This window comes from Poecilia reticulata, chromosome 10, assembly GCF_904066995.2.
Source record: "Poecilia reticulata chromosome 10, P_reticulata-male-v2, whole genome shotgun sequence".
NCBI classification, from domain to species: domain Eukaryota; kingdom Metazoa; phylum Chordata; class Actinopteri; order Cyprinodontiformes; family Poeciliidae; genus Poecilia; species Poecilia reticulata.
This window is the reverse complement of record NC_088839.1, coordinates 11,407,539-11,429,309: the sequence shown is the minus strand read 5'-3', so window position 1 is coordinate 11,429,309 and position 21,771 is coordinate 11,407,539. Positions and strand designations below refer to the sequence as shown.

The window sequence follows — 21,771 nt, the reverse complement described above, 5'->3', positions numbered from 1 at the left end:
CATCAGAGTAAAAATGCTGGTCAGAACTGGAGCAGAAATGAAATTCACCAGTTTTACTGTTTTTTTTTTTTACTATTATCAAAAGCTGCTTCTATTGCATGTTGTGTTCAGTTTGGAGTGCTTTTAAATATTTCAAATAATACTGACTTCCTCCTCCTCGATGAACGCATGAAAATCTTTGTATTGAAGTCACACTTTACCACTTTTTTTTCTGTGTAGCCATTGATGCCGTTCATTGACATTGTTTTGTTTTCTCCTTATTTCATTCATTTGATGACTAAAAGCTTGAATACATTTCTAAAATTAAAATGCATCTACATCTAAATGAAGTGTTGTTGTTTTTTTCTGTGTTTGAGTACACAGCTCTGGTTCTTTCTCGTGAACGTGTGCGATCAAAATAGTAGAAAGAATCTGGCGACTGGATCTCTTTTAGGAGAAAAGGAGCCATGGGGGAGGTTAATGAGTCATAGAATCACAGGAGACAAAAGCAGACACACAGATCTGTGAAGAGATGGAGACAAAGGTGAACGCCACAGACGGCAATGCTTTAAAAACGACTGGATATGTGATATATAACTCCTACATGGAAAATGTGTGGATTTTAGCACCTGAAGCTAAACCAGGTGATATGGTTTTGTGTCAAGAATCACTACATCATACTAATAATAACATATTCAGCCTTTTTTAGGCTTTAGATAAATTTGTAGTTGTCACAATAAATCTTTCTATAATGTTTTGGTATTTTCATTTCTCTCATAAGAACCGTTGTGGTCACTTCTTAGCAGAGAATGCTAACGAGATACAAATGAAATAAAAAATTTTTAAAAACACCCGAGTTTTTAAGAGTTATTTGAAATCGGGTATCAAAATTTTAAGCAGACAAAAATACTCTGGAATGCTTCTCATTTCCGTCGTGACTTCCTCAAGACTGTCGGCCCAGATCTTCTTGGAAACAGTCGTGATTCAACAGAGGCTTTCCGTCACATGAGCTCAAAGCCGCGGCTTTTAGGTGTGTCTTTATGTCTAAATAGGTCACGTTGTTTGGGCCAACCAGGCTTGGGGGAGATGTCTCTTGAAAAACCAGCTGAAAGAACAAAACAAAAGATAGAAAGTGCCAGAGGTGGAATTACTCAAGGTCTGAATCTGCGCGTCTCAGTCGAGATCAAGTTCCCTCAGTGAGGAATCCGTGAACTTGTGACTCCTTCTGAAGCTCAGGCTTACTCCTTCATAATGAGCACACAAACTGAACGCAACAGCAAAGCAAAGTAAGGCCGACTCTGACTGAAATTATAACGAGACTGCTTATAACACCTTCTACCTTTCACTGGGGATGACATTTATTAAAATGGAAGCAGAGGAAGGGCGGGGGGGATGAGTCAGATGGAGGACGGAGTGGGGAGGGGGGGGGGTTGTTTCAGTGGTGAGGGGGGGGGAGAGAATACACCTGCTCCGCAGCTTTGAAGGCAAGATGAAAGCATGTCCTCTCAGTTATTACAGTACACTGAGCAACATATACGTAAGTGGCTTTGAGGCATCAACTTATGCAAATCCAATTTACATTCGGCTAAAAAATAAATAAATAAATAAATAAATAAATAAATAAATAAATAAATAAATAAATAAACTCCATCAGCAGGCAGTCGGTCAACAGTGTTCCCCACCATGTTCGTCACTTTTCGGAACCCAATGGGATCCTGACGCTTCTTTGTCACCAAGTTTTTGTTTTGTTTTGTTTTTAAGTAAGGATACTGACTAGTGTGCTACATGGATGTATATTCACCTCCTAAATAGCCCAAGGTCAGTCTATGAACAGCATTTCTCAAGCTGGAAACCAAAACTCATTCCCAGCGTTAAATCTAAACAGGGCATACACCGACCGATTAAAAAGAACCCCACGCCATGATGCTGCCACTACCGTGCTTCGCTGTACATGTTCTATGCTCTTGCTGGGATCCCCTACCTGATTGTGGCTCTCACTGCATTTTATCCGGGAGTAGCCATAAAGAAACCAAACACAGCTGCGGGCAACACGTTTTGGATTTTTAGAAGTAAAAAAACATTTTGAAACCCTCTCTTTCTTCTTTCTCAAATTTCAAAGGTTTCAGCTGCAAAATGTAAAAATAAGGGGGAAAAAAAACGAAAAAAATAAAAACACCAAATGTAATACTTTTCACAATTATTGTCAGTGCTTTCCTTTTGTCACTCCGTAGCATTTTTATTTATAGAAAGAAACTGAGTAATACCTCACACAATATTCCTCAGAGCTCTGTCTGTAGTGTCTCTCTCTCTCTCTTTTGAGACTTGTTATATTGTTTTCTCTCGCTGTTTTTTTTTTTTACTGTTGTCTGATGAAGCGCGCAGACTATCCTAGCTTGGATGCGTGCAGTCGGATGTTGAAATGTTCTGCGTCTCAGTTTCTGCCTAACAGGCAGGGACAGAAGAGGAGACGGGCAGCGAGAATTTCCAAACGGGCTTCGCTTTTCTTTCACCAGAACGGCTCCTGGGATGGAGGGAGGAGGAGGAGGGGGGGTTGTTTTCTGTTAAACAGATTTTACAAACATTAAAATCGGATTCTCAAATCAGAAGTTGTCATAATTCACCGCAGATCTGCCAAAAAGGATTAAAGAAAAACAAATTCATCATCTGCTAGAATGAAATGAAGATGACAGCTTCTTAAAATCCAGCTGATGATTACTAGGAATCCATCTGAATAATAAATTAGGAGATACTTTTTTTTTTTGCTGGTTTGGTCTCATTAAAAAAGATGTTTAAGGATTTATCAGCTTCTCCTTCAGCACAGTCGACTCTAAAAATCCCCAGACTTCTACAAACAAAACAAGGCAATGATTGAGAGAACCATCTTTATTCACCAGCATTAAAAAGAAAATCATCTAAAAGCTTTAAAGGCTAACAGGGTCATTAACTTAACAAACTAGGGTAATTAGTTGTCACTGTGAGTATCGGTTTGTGCCTACAAGTAGTTTAAATGTGATACTGGAAACTGAGCCATCTCTGTTGATGTCTCTGCAGCGACAGGAAACTCCTACATCTAGTGGCTTTCCAGCACAACTGCACAACTACTGAGTCAGGAATAAACCTTAAAAATACCTTAAAAAATCAGCTTTTGCATATCTATATTTGAATCATTTCAGAACTTAATTTAACTCTGAAGAGTGTGGACTATATAAACACTGAAAAAGTGTTAATATCAACTCTGTGGGAGTTAAATCAACACTATGTTAACTCCCACAGAGTTGATATTAACACTTTTTCAGTGTTTATATAGTCCACACTCTTCAGAGTTAAATTAACACTGGGCTTTTTGCTGTGCACGAGTTGAAAGATGAAAGGTTCTGTGTCTGCACAGTTGGACATTTTTGCTTTTTGGCTAGAAGTTTTATGTTAGTTAAAATACCTATTAGTTTTCAATATGTAGAAATAAAGATTTGCCTCTAAATAACTAAAAACAGATTTATCTGCAGTTTATGTTGCGGTGATGTTGACTCATTTCACATCGGTGCCAATATTGTGGAGTTCCTTAGACTTCCTGATCTGAGGAGGATCCAAATGCACGATGATAAGAAAACTTAATAATAAATCAAAGTAAGAAGTGTACAGGGGTTGTTGTTTTTTTTAACAAGTTATTCCTGGAGGAAAATTACAACTTGCTCGGGATTTTCAGCCAGATGCATTGTGATCCATAGTGTGGCAGAAGACTTATTAGACATTCTGCCACACGCCGACTCACACTCTGGATCAGCACTATATCTGCCTTATCCAGCAAGTTTCGCATTAAATTAAGACATGCAAAATCATACAGAAATAAGTACATAAGCAGAATGTCTGCTCAAATTTAGCACATTACTGTGAGATGGGCCTGGCTGACTTACAAGGGATAATTTTGGTTAAAATGAATAAAAAAAACAAAACAAAAATGCTGTAGCCTTTTTGTTAAAACACATAGAAAGCTTGACTCACCAGGTTTAGAATCAAATCCTGCTGTTAAAATTCAGACATTCTGTAAACGGTGACAGTGGATCATTATGGTTTTGAAAGGATTTAAATTGTTATCATTAACACCTTATAAGCGGCTATGAGGAGTCTGGATGAGGTCAGAGATGTCTCTCGGCTGATGCTGCCAATGCTGAGAATATATTTAAAAGTCCACAGATGTTTAAAACAGAGAGAGGTGGAAGGTTTCAGTTCAACTCACAATTCAGTTTAATCTTCTTTTATTGGGGGAAACGCACCGTTCTCTGCACCTGTGGTCACACAGGCAGGCTGTCCACACATACAGTAATAAGGTCACCCGGGTACGCTGTCCAGATTTGTCTGATTAGTTTAGAGAAAAAGTTTCTCTCTCTCTCTCTCTCTTTCTCTCTCTCTCATTAGGATTACGGTGTTATCTACTTTTTACCAGCTCAGCGGCCGCTGCATGATCCTGAAAGCGCTCACAGCACGAGCTCATTCTCCAAAACAGGGAGGCAAAATGGCACAGCAGTCACGCAGGACGCACAACCTATATTCTAGAGTGCAAGAATAAAGGATTATTCTTTTTCTATTATTATTATTTTTTACAGTCTCGCTCAAAGACGACCGACTGTCACGCGGATCTCATCGTGTCCGGCTCCAGAGGCCCGGTGGATGGCAGCCCGCTCCTCCAGAACAGGACATGAAAACTGACGGGGGAAAGAACCAAGGCTGCGCCAGTCAGCCGTCTCTCGACTGCTGCACAGTTTAAAAAGAAATAAAAGAATGAAGAAGCGAGAACCACCGTTTAGATTCGACTGCACTGAGATTGATCTATTTTGATTGAAAAATGTTAGAACATTTTAGAAATAACAACTCCTCTGTATTTAGAGAGTGAGTGCTTGCAAAGGATTTCAGCTTCCAGCCCACAAAGTAACGCAGTTACCCTAAACCTAGCCCTAGAAACAGCAACTCCTTCTGTTTAAAGCATCGTGTAAGCCAAATAAACCCAGATATGTCTGCAAAACTAGCCTCGAAAACCAACTACTTCACATTTACTTGTTTCTGACGTCTTCCTTTACCTTTTGATGCAGTCTTGGCACGATTAGGAGGATTTATGGAGAAAACTTAAAAAATGCTTATTAGGAGTTTTATGACCCAGGATGGGGACCGGAAGAGAACCTGGACAGATCAGCTAACCTAACATACATGTTTCTGGAAGGAGTTCAAGAATAAAATTTATCCATGTATGGAGAAAACATGTGAACTGAAAAAATTTAAACCAAGAACAAAGCCCTGTGGGGCACCAGCCAAGAAGAAACCTTTGCTCTTTATCCTTAGAAATGGCAAATAAAATCATTTGCAATCAGTGTCGTTGTTTTGAAAATTATTTTATCTTGCCATACTTCTTCATAGTTTATCACTGGATCATTGTAACAGAAACATGACTCAAGAGAGTGAGGGCAAACCTCTGGAACCAGGTGCAAGGTTGATCTAGTTATCCATCTATTCCTGATATTTTCTGTATGAAGTTTTAATCGAGAACATCTAAGTTGTCATTTCTGTTAATTACTATTGCAAAATAAAAGATGAAAAATAAGAAATCATGAAAATTGAAATGTCTGTTTGTTGCGCTCTCTGACTAGTTTGGTGTTTTTTTTAATCTTCAGATTTTCAACATGTAAATGTAAAAAAAAAAAAAAAAAAATGGCAACCATATTTATTTGAAAACTGCTGGGATTTTCCATCTAAACAGTTTCCCCATGAAATCTGCCACCATGCTTGCTATTTATCTTTGTGAGGCCGGGATGCTTGTGGAGCTGAAGCTCAGACTGAACGAGCCTCTACGGTTACCTCTTGCACCTAGCAGAGGGCTTGAAAACACGCTGCGAAATGGAGATACGTGCGTCTGCTTTTTTCTCAGGAACAGCACCAGGGAGAGCCGTGAAAACCAGTTTTCTTCAGCTATGGATGAAGGGCGAGGGAGACATGCTGCACACGACTGCAGGAACGTTTAAGGGACGAAACAACAGCACATATATGCAGTTTTTAAACATAATAGTGGATACAGTTCTGATCCTAAAACAACTGTCTGATAATGGTTTCAGAGAAATACTGTAACTTTTTATAGAGATCTGCGTCAACTTGAGCCATCGGCACCATGTTGCCATGCCGACACAGGTAACAAATGTCAGTGCAAACCAAATCACCATCTCGTCAAAAGACATTCATTACAAATTATATGTAAGGTACCCATGTCACACTACTGCATATGTCTATTGTGTTTCTATAGCCAAATAATGACACTTGGTTCTCTAGGAAACAACAATCCAATGTTGTTTTTTGTTGTTTTTTTTTGCTAATTTCATTTATCAATGTTGCTCATCATTATTTATTGAGATCTTTTGAGTTATTAAATTTACCCAACCACCAAAGAAAGTCCAATCCAGTCCAGTCAGAATGGATTTGTTTCATAGGATTTACTCTCTCCCTCACTTTTCATTTTTGACGATTGTCCTTTAAAGAGATCTGGACAATTTCAGACAAACATTTTTTTTAAAAAAAGTATTATTTGTAGACATTTCAAAGGTCTGTTTGAAATTTACTAGAAAATAAACCACAGGCACATTTCTATGTGGCATCGCAGCTACTGTTTTGACTGGGTTTACAAATGAGCAAGACGTTTCACATTAGTCACTTTTCTTTACTCTGAAACTCTGCTTTTGGTGCTTTGCACTTTGATGTCAGTTTTTCTTCATCCTGCCAGAGTCAGCAGTGTTTGTATTGTCTAAGCTGATAGTATCACTTATTTTTTGTTCTCACAATGAGCCATTTTGTTCAGGATGTGGTGGGAAAGGTGTTAAAAGCGTAAGTCAAGGGAGAGCAAGAAAAGTTAAAGTGCAGCTTCAATGCCGCCTAGATGCTCTGACTCAGCAGATATCTGTATGCAAAGCCAAGGTTACACTAAAATGTAAATCCAGTTACTTCATAGCTTTTAAGCAAATTGTACGACGTGTCTTTTGCAAACATTAAACCAAAGGATCACTTTTCAACAGGCTACTATACTTTCTAAAACACTACATGACACTAACATCTCACTGAATTAGTAATTAGAGCAGCAAACCTTTGATCAACAAGCTTAAGACAGCTGCAATTTTTCTAATAAACTGCATCTCTGAAGGTCCTTCAGCTTGTTCCACTGATGATAACCTCACACGCCAATGTATAAATTACCAGATAAGCTGGCAATTTATTGTCAAAATAAGTTGTCAGGTTACAAAACCGCCAACTCTTTCTGTCGTAGAGTACACATCGGTCCTGTTCAAGTGATAAAATGGATTCATTCTGAGTTTTTATTTACAAATCCTGGATCTAGTGGGCCATGGCCAGCTCATATCGACTAGAAGCAGCCGTAATTATTGAGTCATTTATATAGTATTCAGATATACCTAATGATCTGTAAAAAAAAATTAATAAATAACATTAAAAAAAATATAGAAGAAGCAAAGAAGTGTTTGTGAGGTCTTTGCCTAAATCATGCATTTATGTAAAATTGGTCAACGATAGGAGGATAGTCAGTCGCAAAAGCCAGCATGGGGCAAAAATTGCCATCTGAACACATAAAAAAAAATGCTGACAATTTTTAATTAAATACACTGACTCCAGCTATTGCATCAAAACTTTGAAAACTCAGTTGTTTCAGTTTTACTTGCATTAACATCTAAAAAGAATAAAATAACTAAATGTGTAAAGTTCAAGTTTAGATTTCAATAAAACCATAATTACACTAAAACATGATTTTTTTTTTTCATTTAAGTAACTTTTGTTGTGGTGTTAGTGCTTCATCGTGCAAATGGCCTTTTTAAAAGCTGCATTACAAATGTGTTCCCTTGACAAACAGCTGTTTTAATGCAGGTAAGCCTGCCCTCTGGTGGACATATTGTGCAACTGCTGTTACAAGTTCTTCATGTCACATGGATACAAACATTGACGGTTAAGAAAGAAATTTCAAAGTTGCTGCTTAAACTAAACATAAGAACTATAAGCAAGTAAAACTTGTTCACAGCTCAATTTAATTGAGGAGGACAAAACAATGCTAACATACTTTAATATTTTAGTGCAACAGTCTCAACCTGACAATAAAAATGCCACAGTGTTAATCTTAACGCTGGACTGCAATTATGGGTTCGCTTCTAGTCCACAAAAAAAAAAAAGCTAAATAAAAACAGATGTTAACAAGAGCCCATTTAAAGAAACAAACACAAAAAACCCACAATGCCTTTGGAACATTTCCTAAAAATGATTTTAGTTTGAAAAACATCCCCTGGAATCTGCACCAAACTATTCTAAGAGCTGACAGCGTTTAAATAATCAATGCTTAAAGAACACATCTATACATATACATCCTCTACAATAACAGTAAGACTTTAATGAAGAGGTTCTGAGGTTGTGAACCAGTCATCATCCTCAGATGGCCTGTCTGAGGGCAGAAAGCCTTTGTCTGATAAGTCGGTTCTCCTCCAGCATCTTGGAGATGGTTCGGAGAACTGAGAGCTTGGCCTACCAAACACAGTGGACACACAAAAGGGTGAAATGCTGAAACACTTTGAAATAAACCAAAAAGGTTGTACATACATTCCATTTTATTGTTCTCAAATTATTTGGCTTTACGTAAGTGACTTAAAGTACATTAGTGTAACTTTCACATTAGCTTGTTTTCTTTCTTAATCTAATTCCTGTGTACATTTACATTGTGTGTTTTGTGGTGTGATTTACTGGCTGATGCATTGATGGATGGATAGTTGTCAACTGATGCACTTTATAAATCCTACCTTTTCATTTGTAGGCTGGGTGCTCGATCTTTGGGTGAAAGAGAAGACATCGCCATCGACTAGAGCAGAGGATGTGCTGGCACCTGATGACAAAAGCACAAATTTCTTGTGAAATTTAAACAGTAAACATACAATATATTGAATATTTCTATTCTGGTTTTTCCAAAGGTAGGAGAACATTTTTGTATTGTACATCAAATTGCTACTTATTTAAGAGCTGCTAAGACTCCCACTCCACACACAACTTTAAAAATATATATATTTTTAAAAATCTACATTTTACGCCATTTTAAAAAATCCTCTTGACCATTACTTTAAGAGCATATTTCAATATTTAAGCCACATTTTCAAACCCCTTTTCTATTCCGAGAAATTAGATTTCATTTTGTTATGTCACACACAGATAGCAGATATGTCTTAGCTTTGAACGTATGTTTTTCCATTAATTACAATGTTTCATTTTAGTAATGACTGGCTAAGCTAATGCTAGTTTTCCTGGTTTAGTGCTCTTAACTCCTCTAGCGCTGATGTTTGTCACCTAGCTAATACAAACTAGCCATTTTCAGAGAATATTAATAAAATTACACTACGTTTGGTTATTCTTGGTTTATGGAAGGATTGTTTTTACTTGAGGACGACTTTAGCATCCATTTTGTCGATGTTTTCGCATCCGTGGTGGCCTTTGGACTCACAGCGCGGCTTTTGAGATTTGGAAATTTGACTTTTAAAAGTGGCTTCTCTGCTTTTTCACGTTTCTTTTTATTCCGCTTCTTTCCGCGCTCATCGTTCTCGGAGGGAGTGGAGGCAACCAGCTGGTCCGATCCAAATTCGGCTCTTTGACTGGAGCTTAGCCGTGACCCGAACCGGGGTACATACTTAACAGGCGACATCCTGCAAACAGAATAAATGTTAAGTTTAAAAGGCGCGTTACCACTGGAAACCAGCAGGTGGCACTGTTGGCTCAACAAAATGGAGGGAGACGAGAAGGAACAACAAAAAACACTTTAAATAACTGAATAATTTTCTTCCTCACAGCTGTTTTATTCATTCAACATCTCACATTACAAATACTTCAAATGTATGCATACAGTTACAAACAGTTGGCAGCAAATTAATTTATGACTTTAGGTCTTTTACTTCAATACTACAAACCAACTATAAAAACTGACGTCTGCATTGTAGCGAAAATTAATCAGGAAGAAAATATAAAAATTGGAACTTACATATAAAGGTGAAATGACTTAGTAAAAATCAAAATATCAGGTAAAAAAAAAAAAAAAAGTTAATAAATATAACCTTCCCAGCCTTCAATTAAAAACTATTGAAATTTAGCAATCAAGCCAGACTAAGACATAATCAATGTTTTTTTTTCCATGTGAAAATGTGAAGCTTGTTACAGCAATTCAAACTGGATAGAGTATAACACTTCACCCAAAATAAAAAGATAACAAAAAGTTCAGATCAAAATGATGTTATACATTTCAGTTGAAAATATAGCAAATGCCAAATACATCATCAACCTTGTATATATACAATGTTTTCAATCACAGTAGCATGGTAGTAGCAAAACAAGAAGCACAAAACTAATGTTTACAAAATAAATTTAGGTATAAATTATCTTTTATTTTCAGACACCAGCATGAACAATAGGAAAATAAAATTAAAGTAAAGTAAAAGACTGCATGATTTATATGATTGAATGACGTACACTGCGGAGAACTGTTTCTGGAAAGAAGTATTGCACGTAATGGCTCAAAGTTAACTTGCAACATTAAATAACATTCAGGTTATGTCCCAAAGCATGCCACATCACAAAGGAGGAGGAGGGGGTCAGGGGGGAGTGAAGTGATCATGTCTCCTCACCTATGTCCTACTGAGTGTCCAATACATTACAAAAAACACATCCAAAGTGTTGTTACGGTGTATATTGCATAAACATGTCTGTGTAAAGGAAGGCAGACTCGATCGTGTAGAGAGACGCTACAAGAGAGGCAATCTCAACGAGATAGGAAAAGATTTTTTTTTTTTTCCCTTTTAAAAAAAAAAAAGGAGGAGAAGATCTAGTGCATTACGTTAGGTCCTGCATTATGACTAGCCGTGTTATCACTTATGCATGCCGAGAATAAGTAGAACTAACAGGCAGTTTCAGAAAGAAGATCTAAAACAGATGATATCCACTCTGGTGGCAAAAGGGAAGATTTTACATTGTTCAAAGCCAAACATTTAGTTTTATGAGACTCAGAGACTACACCAAGGAGAAAAATATCAGATTATACTCAATACTATCAAAATCAGTTTAGAAAGGTCTTGCCATGCCTTAGGGTCCTGTAATAATATTTATTAGGAGAGAGAACTGTATACGACAGGCTTCTGAAAAGCCTCATTTTTTCTGTTTACTTTTTTTTTCCCATTTTATCTACAGAATTACACCAATGCAACAGATAATTTTCAGGTTTACCAGCACTTAAATATATAAAAGCTAATTGAAAAATTATATTAATCACTTTCTTTAAATGAAATTTACCATAAATGCAGATCTCTTAGTAACAAAGGTACAAAATTATTTTTCCACAAAGTGAAAAAAATGAGGTATTGCAAAAGGAGTTCTCCCATTTGTGAAAAATGTGCCTAAAATGACAATTGAAAAAAATATTTAGAAAAAGTAGTGCATAATAAATGTATATATGTTCATGACAAAATAATCAGCTATAAAACACTGTACAAAAATCAGCAGGCCATGTATAAAATAATATCTTTATCTCTGTGACAGCAAATTCAAGCTACTACCATAATCCAACCACAACACTTGTGATAGAGAGCTCCAGTCACGGTAGAGCGTGCAGTGGTACACCATGAGGACAGCTCAGGGAGACTGGACTGTGCATTCCCATTAGTTAGTACTACATTAGCATGTTAGCTTCCAGTGCTAAGATCCCTGACGATATAAAGTGAATAAATACTACTGCCAATACCTGAGCCCTGAGGGCCGTGTCTTTAATCAGCTGAAAACTACAAACTGAAACCCCAGCCTTGCCTCCGTTAACCAACGAGAGGACCACCTCGACGTAAACCCCCAGATCAATGACTGTTCGGACTACAGATTTAGGCCATTCTTTGGTTTGCTCTTTCTGGTTCCAAGTGTTAACTTTTAAACCAAGACCTAAAAGTTCATGCCAACAATCTTAAACGTGTGCCAAACTCGAGGGAGGATTTTTGTTATCCGACGTGTTTTTGTTGTTTTGTTTTTTTTTACCGTGACCAGAGGCTATTCACTAATCTACTTGGAAAAAGTAAATTGATCCATCCGAAACAAGAGTTCCAACCATTTGCACTCAACCTTTGGTAAATGGTACAGTTGTTCTTAAATCCTGCAAGCACAAAGTAAGGAAAAATGCGTCTTTTCAAAAACTCAACATCCACAGTTTGTATACTGATTCAGGCGTGATCAAACCTCAGTAAAATCTTATGTTACTTTCAACAACAAATGTAAGCAGCTTTGCCAACTAAGAAGAAATCAAAAAGTACACTCGGGTAGAAAAGAAAAAAATACCCAAAACATCTAAATTCAAATCTAATGCATCCATATGCTCATGCACACTTAATGTCAAAACATAAATGGGATTCGACTCTTTTCTGTTAACTTCTTTTAGATGGCCAAATTTAAAAAAAATAAAGAAATAAATTAGTTTTTTTTTTAACTTAAAAGAAAAGTGCATTTATTTTTCATACTACAGCCTATACCCCCTTCCCTAATTTTTCGCACTCCCTCCCCTGATCATGCGTTGCTCCCTCCCTCTAGCCTTAGTTCCAGCGGAAGGAGATGTGTCGCGGTCGGTCCCCTCCCTCCTTCACCAGCGGCTTGTGGAACTCGCGTCCGGCCCGGGAGTGGATGGCTGCCCAGCAGTACTCGCAGTAGTACTGCAGGCAGGTCACGTTGGCGCAGAAGAAAGGAGCAAACTTCCCCCCGCAGCGCGTGCCCTGGCACTCGTCGCACAGCTGGTCATCCAGGACATATGGCTTCACTTCCACCTGAGGGGAGAGGAGAACTGTCAAGATGGCGACCCAAGCTGCAGCATGAAGAAAAGGCAGATTCAGATCTTTTTTTTTTTTTTTTTTTTAATGGCTTAGCATGAGATAGATCAACTGACCCGTTTATCAATCTCCCCGTGTTGTAGTTGAACAAATCGGGCACTGATGGCTGCAATGTAGCTTTGCTGATTGGAGAAGGCCACTCTCCCTGCGCCTTTTGGATACTTCAGTTCGGGATCGGTGTCAATCCCAGCGTAGCACACACCCCCGTACAGACGATCCATGATCATAGCGAGCTCAACTGGAAAGGACGATAAAATACATGTTTTTAAAATGCCTTTCACTTAGGCCTGCTAAACTCTGCTCATTCACCTGCACGTAGGGGGCGAGGTACACCTCCTACGAAGATGGTCTTCCTTGGGTCCAACGGCTGAGAGCCGTCCATTACAAAGTCACTGTCGTTAAGGTTCCAGGGTCGAATCTGGACCTACAAAAAGCAAATAAAGCTCCATGTAAATACATGTAAAATATCAAAAAGGCAATTATTCAAATTTCATTACACAGTGACGTGGATATTTCTGTTCATTTTGATGAGTAAGGGCAACAGATGTTTATGAGCCAAAATAAAAAGTTACTGAAAGTTTACAGACTGCATAAAACTAAGTATAATAATAAGAAAAAAAGAGGACTTTTAATACAGAAGTCTTATTTTTAGCTCTACATAATCACTGGAAAGACAGCTGACATGTCAAGGAGAGAGTCACTGAGAGCCTCCAGTGTCGGGGTGAGCCACAAACGGTTATTGCTCTGGAAGCTGTACTCGAGCATATTAAAGGAAAATTGAGCAACTGGGGGAAAAACAAAAATGGTCATGGAAAAATATGCAAAAAATAAATGAATAAATAAAAAGGGACAGACATATGCAATACCGTACATGGATATTTTTTAGTTGGTCGAGATTAAATTCTAGCAGAAAACCAGAAAGTCCAAATGCATTCCAAAAAGGGGTTTTGAGTTCAGTCCAGGAGTGTATATCTATCCACCAGGAGTAAAAAAATAAGGCACAACACTCACAGGCTTGTCTTTGATGGTGGGACTGGAGACACACAGGTACAGTTTCCCGTCCTCCTGAATACAGGCGTCAATCAGAGCCTGCACAGAGCTTTCATCTTGAAACAGCAGGAATGCATATCCTGGAAGGAGTTATACAGCCAGAATCAGGAGCGTGATTTAAATGAACAGATATTTTTAGTCAAAAAGAAAAAATAAATAAAATACAATCAAGGAAGTGAGGCACACTTAACTCACCTTTTGGTGGAAAATAAGACTTGCTCTCTGCCTTGTGGGGCCAATCAACAAAGAGATGACCAAATCGGCGGAAACTGGCAGTGATTTCATCTGGGAAAACGGAACTCAAAGTCAGAAGTAATCTCCAGCACGACTACCGCTTTCTAACTAATAAATGTACTTGGGCATTTAAAAACGTTTTTACCTTCGTCTATGTCCGGTGGGAGGCCTCCAACAAACACTTTGCGGGAGTAGCGCTCCACACGCTCGCCGTTGAGGTGTGGGAAGCAGTGGGCGGAGCCGAGGCCAGCGAGCCCCTGGTCACCGGACTCATCCTCTCCAAAGGAGCGCTCGTCCTCCATGGGGAATAGAGATGAGTGGCCTGGCAGAGAAAATCACTTGGATGAAAATGCTGACTTGACACAACTGACGTTGTGTCAAGTCAGAAATCAAAACCATTTCGACAACAAGAAAGGGAAGCAAAGGGCAAGGTTTAGATTGAATGAAAAATAATGAAATATAAAGGAACCAGCAGAAGAAAGCAGAGAAGATGGGTTTTAACCCATTGTTTTCATTTCTGATTATTAATCTTTTTGATTGGGTAAAAGTGAGTGTTAAGAATTGATCATTTAGTTCCTATGAAACTGGTTGAATTCTTGGTAAAGTAGGAAATCTGTAAAGCCAAACGGAAAGGCGCCCTGACATTATTTTGAGGAAAAGGATGATGAAAATTAAGATCTGGTAGACAAACAAGAGGCTAAAAACAAAATGCAGGGGGCAACAATTTATCAGGGAGAACAAGACACATTCATTAGCATTACCTCGTCTTCTGCCATAACTTCTTGCTGCATGTAAAACACAAAACACTCTTGAAATAAGTTTTAAGACACTAAATAAAAATGTTTGTTTAAAAAAAGACGCTACCAGGGCTTGAAATGTATTGATCACCAGCTACAATTTCTCTTAAAGCAACATCCAATCGAAATTTACAGAAGATTTTGCATATTTTCCCTAAATAAGCTTAATTTACAGTAGTTTTAGTTTTATTTTAAACTTGAAGGGGCAATCAGCATTTCTTTTAAATCATGTAATATGACTGGACTGTTTGTTCAACTCTGCCAGAAAACTTGATAAGGTTATTGATTAAATTACAACACACTGTATTTTTTTGTAGTTGTTCTCTTCTTTAATCTAACGTAGATTTAGGTTAAAATGGTTATGTCACATCCATAATTTGCATGATAATTAAAAAAATAAGTAAGATTTTTTGTTTGCATGTGGCAGACACCAATTTCAAGCCCCAGCTTGGCTTTAGTGCTGCATATTATGTTGCATACCATTCAAAGGTAGAGGCACATCTCCACCCTGATGTGGGAAAGTGTAGCGTCCTGAAAGACAAAAAGAAAAGTAAATAAATATCTGAAACTTCAGAAAATATTGCCACAAGGATTTGAATGTTTTGGGAAAAGCTACCCAAAACAGTGATTACAGATAGTATTTTTGAATCGGTAATGTGCTGCAAAACTAAGTCTGAACTGTTTGAAAAGAGTAAGAAATATTACAACATTGTGTCCTTAGGGCAATAAAAATGTTATAAAAATTTACACAATAAAGAACTCCCAAATTGCTTGTATCAAAGTTTAGTTTAATTAAAATGTAGAGGGGGGGGGAAACAAATTGCTTAAAAAAAACCCCCAAAAAAACAAACAAAGGATTTGGGGAAAAGAAGTAAATGCTGACCAAAATCTTCTCAAGTGTTACTTGTAAAACTGAGTCTAATCTGAAAAATACACTGAATAAGAATGTATATTCCCTGCAATATTTGGTAAGATATTAAATACCATGCACTAAATAATATCTTCAGTCTGTTCCCTCGTGCTCCTTGATACCCACACCTGATGTAAAATGTTGAAAATGTTGATAAAAGTGTTATATCTTCCAATATAACCACAATCGATATTGTCCCTGCAACATTAAGCAATAATAGAAAAACATTTCACCCAACCAATAATGTGCTGTAAAGAAGACTGAACTGAGACACGCTTTAATGTTGTGCTACCAATTTAAATCTGATTTTAAACACAAGGATTAATTGCAAATATCAATACTCTTAATAGTTCATAAAAACAGGAGAACATTTTGATTATCATGAATCAGGAACAAGTTCCAGTCAAGTTATGTTGCATTCACAAAACATTTTAAATAACGTGGATAATCACTAATACTGATAGACTAATGCGATTTTTTTGGGGGGTTTGACATTAAAATGCTGTAGCAGTGTTTTCAAGGTTGCACTGTACTGTGTGTAAAAGATTTATTGAGATAAAGTGCTGGAAGTGCAATAAATGTTTTTTATTGCAGCCATCACTAAGTTTTATGTGAGGGAGCCACATTGGATTCATCTCCTTCCCACTTGGAATGATGGCATCATGCAACACTATTAGTTTTTATTAAAAATAAATAAATAAAATAAATGAAAAAGCCCAAGCCTTGATCTACTACTGTGTAATAATCCTTGTAGCCATTATTGCTGCTTGACATCAGAAAAACAAGCTAGACATGTTGATGTTTGTGAATTTCATAATTACGACACAACTTGGAATAAACATAGTTTTAAAGTCTGTTTCGGGTGTTAATGCAAATTTATAATGGCAATAATATTCAATATTTTCAAAGTAGATTTTGTATAGCACACGATGTTAAAGAAATGTTCTCTTTGTTCAAATACCGTATAAGACTTGTATTGTTACAATCTAGATTTAGTTTTAGTTAGGAATCAAACTAAAGCTCAAAAATTACTTGTATCCAACTGCATTTAGCAAATGCAAATGAAAACATGAAATCCAATCAACTGCCACTTATTTTATTTTCATGTCCGATCCTCAAACTCAGTCTAAAGCCAGCTGCAAGGAAAACAATTGCTGGTGCAGGAACCAACCTTTTAAGGAATCCTGCTCAGCCCTCATAATGTCAATCAGGGAGTTCTCCAGAGAGTGCATGTTGAACCCATCAAAAGACCGTGTCCTATCCTGCTGGAAGAGAAAACCACAACATTTACACTTGCCGCTTCCCACTTCAGGTAGAGCAGCGTACAAAACCTGGCATGGCAAACTACAAAAACCCATCAGTGACAATTCCTGTGACAGTACAGTGATAAGGAGAAAAAAAAGGCATCTATCCATTATTTCTTGTAATACCACATTGAAAGATATCCCACTCGAGAAGGTGAATAAAAACCCTAAAACTCATCCAATATGTAGCACAAACCACACAAGACACACCACTGAATATATGAGAGAGCTGAGGGCACACAAAGCAGCAGAGGAGCACAAGACTTCTTAAATCAGGACAAGAGGAAGCACATGTGATCAGACCAGATGATAAGACTGCTCTCATTTAACCAAATGATCTAGATAAGGCCTAAGAACATAAGCACACACTCAACAAGTTTCTATTCATTCAATTAGATGGCTTAGCTGTCACATATCCTGTTTTGCTAAAAAGGCCCGTTTGTTGCATTCGACACAGACCAGCATGTTAAACAGGATTAACATTTGTCCCTGAAAACCACACGAAATGTATACACAGTTTACATAAGAATTACTGACTCCCAATTCCGTTTAAATCTTTTCTTAACACACTTAATATAAAGTAACCTCTCTCTGCCAACCTGGAAAGAATAGACGCTGTCGTTGCGGTTCATGCTGTCCTCAACCCAGCCTTTGTGGTTGATGCCAGAAGTATTTCTGGGGAACTTCTGCGAGGGAATCTGCAAAATAGATTACTAGATCTGTTATTTTTCTTAATGGTGGTAAATATCTGAGAAGGTTCACGAATTTGATCTCAGTAATCAGGTACCTGGTTGTTGGGGAAGGATTTCTTCAAAGGGGAATAGGAGTTTAGGCTGGTCACCCCTCCCCCGACGCCCCGCCGGTACTCTCGAACACCTTGTGTGCCTCCCCAGCCACTGTAGCCACCTGGACTCCAGGAGGTGGACGTTGGAGTGGACAGACTCTGGTAACTTCCCCAAGGAGACGGGGGCTTGTTTTGAGCAGGAGCAAGATGGGGCAGCTGGGGGAATGGTCCAGCACGATGGGGGTGCGGCGGGAAGGAAGGATGGGGTTGATGAGGACTAGCTGGGGAGCGGCGGTGCTGCGGAACCCCTTGACCATGAGGATGGGGTGTGGGAGGGTGGTGCTGGGCGACTGGTCCGATCTGTGGTGAGAAACTACCTCCTACGCCGAAGCCAGGCCCGGCATGGTGAGAGAAGTTCTGGAACAGTAGAGGTGGGCCGTTTGTGTTGGAGTCAGCAGGACCGAAGAACGCGCCAACATCTTCCCCGACAACAGGAGACTGGTTAGATGGAACAGCAGGGGACCAGTTGTTAAAGCTGGTCAGCGAAGACGGGGAAGAGTTGGACTGTGCACAGCTTGTAGCCATTCCCAGGGTGTCCTGGTAGTCGAAGCTGCTCAACACCGGAGACTCGATTCTTAACTTCTCCTTTCCGATGCTGCTTTCCAGGGAACCCTTCTCCAAGGAGCCATCTTCTGGATGGGCCCCCTCAAGCTCCGTTAGGCCTCCTCCGACCTCCTGCTGGCCTGGAGACAGAGTCTGAGGCTGGGTCTGAACTTGGGACTTCTCCTGCATGTCTTGGAGGTCCAGGGCTTTGGACTTGTCCGACTCCAGAATCTCATCTTGCATGTTACCGTGCTGGGCTACGGTAGGGAAGAGCCAAGCACTGCCCCCATTGGTGGAGCAGGCGTTGTTTACAAAGGAAGGAGGGCTGGGGGGGTTGGAGGAGTGCTGAAGGTGCTGTGGCTGGAGGTGAGGAGGGATCCTAACAGGGAACGCAGATTTGTTACCACTGCCGTTCTTCACCAGAACTCCAAAGCCGTAGTCCCCCATTTAGGACGCCCTGTAGGTTTTCAGCTTTCACCGTCTTCTTTATCCTAAAACGTGGGTAGAGAACAGTCAGAGGCCGGATTACATGATCATGTTCATTTGATCACTGTTAAATATAATGATAAAAATAAATAAATAACCACACCAGACGCAGAGAATGTGTCTTTGCTGCAGCCTGCCTGGTCTTGTGATGCAATCAATGAGATTAAATCATTGACTGGCCAGGCCATGGGAGGCCTGGATGAAATATAACACTATGGCAGGCAGGCTCGGAAAACACCCAGCCTCACCAACTCAAGCTGCTGGACGCCTGCTCTGCTCAGCCTGACGTCTCCAAAGGTCGTCAGGCAGCTAGCAGCAAAGCTAACAGCTGCTCATGCGCCCTTTTAATCACGCAGAGTCCATTTTAAACCCCACTCAGGCGAACAGCACGTACACCCACCGTCTAATGTCCCTTTTACCGCAATGACCTCTTCAAAAACAACCGTTTAAACACAGGGAAAAGTGTTGCTGACGTCTCCAGGGTAGTTCCCTTCACCAAGCCGCTAAGCTAGGATAATGGTCGATAACCCAGCAGACGTTGTAGCGTATTTGCAAACCAGCCAGAAGGCAATAAACGACCTCAGCCGCTTTAACGTCTTTCGAAATTTCGCCAGCGTACACGACAGCCTTATCAGTGGCAAGTTTAGAAACGGTGCGTGGCTCTTTAAACGACCTCGTCTGTTTCGTGTCCTGTACGTTCAATGTCACACACACTTACCAATCCTTGTCATCATTTTTTTACATATCAAAGTAACGCAGCGAGGCCTTTAACCGCAGCTCCATCGAATCAACAACCTGGCAAAAAATTGCATCATTTCAGATATAGCTACCTTCAGTTCGTCGTCATGACCTTATCGTTAAGATGTTGCCATATTTTAGCGTTTTCCCTTTTTCTGGGTTTCCTAAGCAGCCGGTGTAAATGGGTCTTCTCTCTCTCTCTTCTAGATGACAGCTGGGCCAGTGGGGAGACACTTCCGTCTCCATTCCCCGCCTCCAGTAGCCTTCGCCAGCCACTCTGTGAAAGGATTTCCTCTACATCGCCCCGCCCACATTATCTGTAATCTGCCGTCTGATAGGATAATTGCTGTAAGCACACGCCCATGTCACATATTGTCAATGAATGGCAGGTCCATCTCTTTCCAAATAAGGAGGGCTTGAAATCAATAGCAGTTGTAGGGAAGGTAGATTAATAAAGGTTAAAAATACCATATAAGTGTATGTGTGTTACTGTTTTCCGTGGGTTGTGGAGTGGGCTTTCAAGACAGCTTTATAAACTTTTTGTAACATTCACAACTTTGTGGTCGTTCAAGAGTATAAAATAGTAATTTCTTAAAGAAACAGGTCTCTGCCAACAGTGCTTTGAAAAAGTATACAAAAGTATTCACGCATCTTTAACCTTTTATTTACAATATCATCAGACTAAATGGAGAACATTAGCAAACAGCAAATTTTAGGTGTCCATTCTAACAGGAATTTGTCTTAATCTAAGCAACTCCATTGTAGCTCTAGCTAGTTGTTAAGACCTGCCAGAAGGTGACTCATCTGAGCCCTAAAGTCTAACAGGTTTTCTTCCAAGATTGGCTTGTTTTTAGCTCCATCCATTTTCCTATGAACTCTCACCAGTTTTCCTGTCCCTGGTGAAGACAAGCATATACTCAGTATAATGTTTCAACATGAAAACAGTGTTTTCGACTTGATGTGCCATGTTAGTTTGTTTTTTTTTTGCCACAAATGGTTTTGGGTGTAGACCAAACTGTCACATTTCTACCAATTCTGACCAAAGTTAACATTTACTTAAAGCTTAAAGAAAAGAAGGAAATGAGTTATGAATTTCAATTTCCTCACAGTCAATAGATTTCTAAACCATGGTGTAGTATTTGCAAATGCAAAAGAGATGATTTGGGTAAACAAATGGTTTGTCCTCCACTTCAATCTGGATTGTATCTCCATGTCATGACTTAAGACTGATAGATATTTATTATAGAAAAATCTATACACATATATTAAAGTGATACCTGCTTTAAAAAAAACTGTTAAGAAAGACAGAGAGTGAGAAATTCATTGGTTTCCCCTCTGTAGTCTTTGTGGCATTGTGAGTCCCCCTGGGCAGACCCACCCTTCATTTGTATCCTGGAGTAGCAGTGGCAGGCACCAGCCCATCCCACTCTCTGCAGGGCCTGTTGGGTTGGTTTAACAACACAACAATGTGTCTTCAGCATTTGGTTTCCCTTAGCACTACCAAACAGCAAGTCCAGGTGTTGCAGGTTTAATAGTCTGACCTTCCAAGTGAGAGCGACAGCGTTGACATGGGGGTTTTTGAAGGTGTGTGCATCTGCATGCCATGAGCCTTTTGAGCCGTGTCAGCATAATTTGTCTGTAAAAGCAACAAACTTTATTCCCCAGAGGAGGCAGGGTGAGTCTTTATGCAGCAAAATACTTAAAGGACATTCAGTATTATATAAATATGTTTTGAAGGCCCAACAGCAGACAAAAGTGCAGAGCACGCATTCACCCCCAAATGGATCCTAAATGATTCATCTGTGTAACTTAGGCACCCGGTCATTAATTCATTAGTTAGCAGTGGAGGACAGGACAGACGTCCACAGAGTGCCTGGGGCCAGCTGTCTCAGGTTTCTCTGCTCTGACACACAGCCTCCTCTCTGCGGTCCAGCCCCCTCTCTGCTAATTTCACCATATCGGTGAAAAGAAG

At 39.3% G+C, this 21,771-nt stretch overlaps 2 protein-coding genes across 5 annotated transcripts; both read right to left on the bottom strand.

The window, feature by feature from the left end:
* Positions 1-8,378: 8,378 nt before the first annotated feature.
* LOC145553071 (uncharacterized) lies at positions 8,379-9,782 on the bottom strand. Its single transcript, XM_081611566.1, has 3 exons — positions 9,430-9,782; positions 8,802-8,884; positions 8,379-8,529 (listed from the first exon to the last, which is right to left on the bottom strand). Exons 1-3 carry the CDS (start codon positions 9,689-9,691, stop codon positions 8,437-8,439), a joined length of 438 nt encoding a protein of 145 aa, XP_081467692.1. The 5' UTR covers positions 9,692-9,782; the 3' UTR covers positions 8,379-8,436.
* A 36-nt stretch (positions 9,783-9,818) lies between these two features.
* LOC103470867 (cytoplasmic polyadenylation element-binding protein 4-like) lies at positions 9,819-20,045 on the bottom strand. Of its 4 annotated transcripts, none has more exons than XM_008419547.3 (12): positions 19,892-20,045; positions 17,976-19,066; positions 17,788-17,886; positions 17,056-17,149; positions 15,455-15,505; positions 14,939-14,962; positions 14,323-14,499; positions 14,139-14,228; positions 13,905-14,023; positions 13,203-13,317; positions 12,950-13,131; positions 9,819-12,830 (listed from the first exon to the last, which is right to left on the bottom strand). In XM_008419547.3, the coding sequence occupies exons 2-12, from the start codon at positions 19,020-19,022 to the stop codon at positions 12,603-12,605; spliced, it is 2,226 nt and encodes a 741-aa protein (XP_008417769.1). In that variant the 5' UTR covers positions 19,023-19,066; positions 19,892-20,045; the 3' UTR covers positions 9,819-12,602. The 4 variants fall into 4 exon arrangements, with proteins under 4 accessions (XP_008417769.1, XP_008417771.1, XP_008417770.1 ...); XM_008419549.3 differs by having other exon boundaries at positions 17,056-17,146; XM_008419548.3 differs by lacking the exon at positions 19,892-20,045 and adding an exon at positions 19,780-19,889.
* Positions 20,046-21,771: the final 1,726 nt, after the last annotated feature.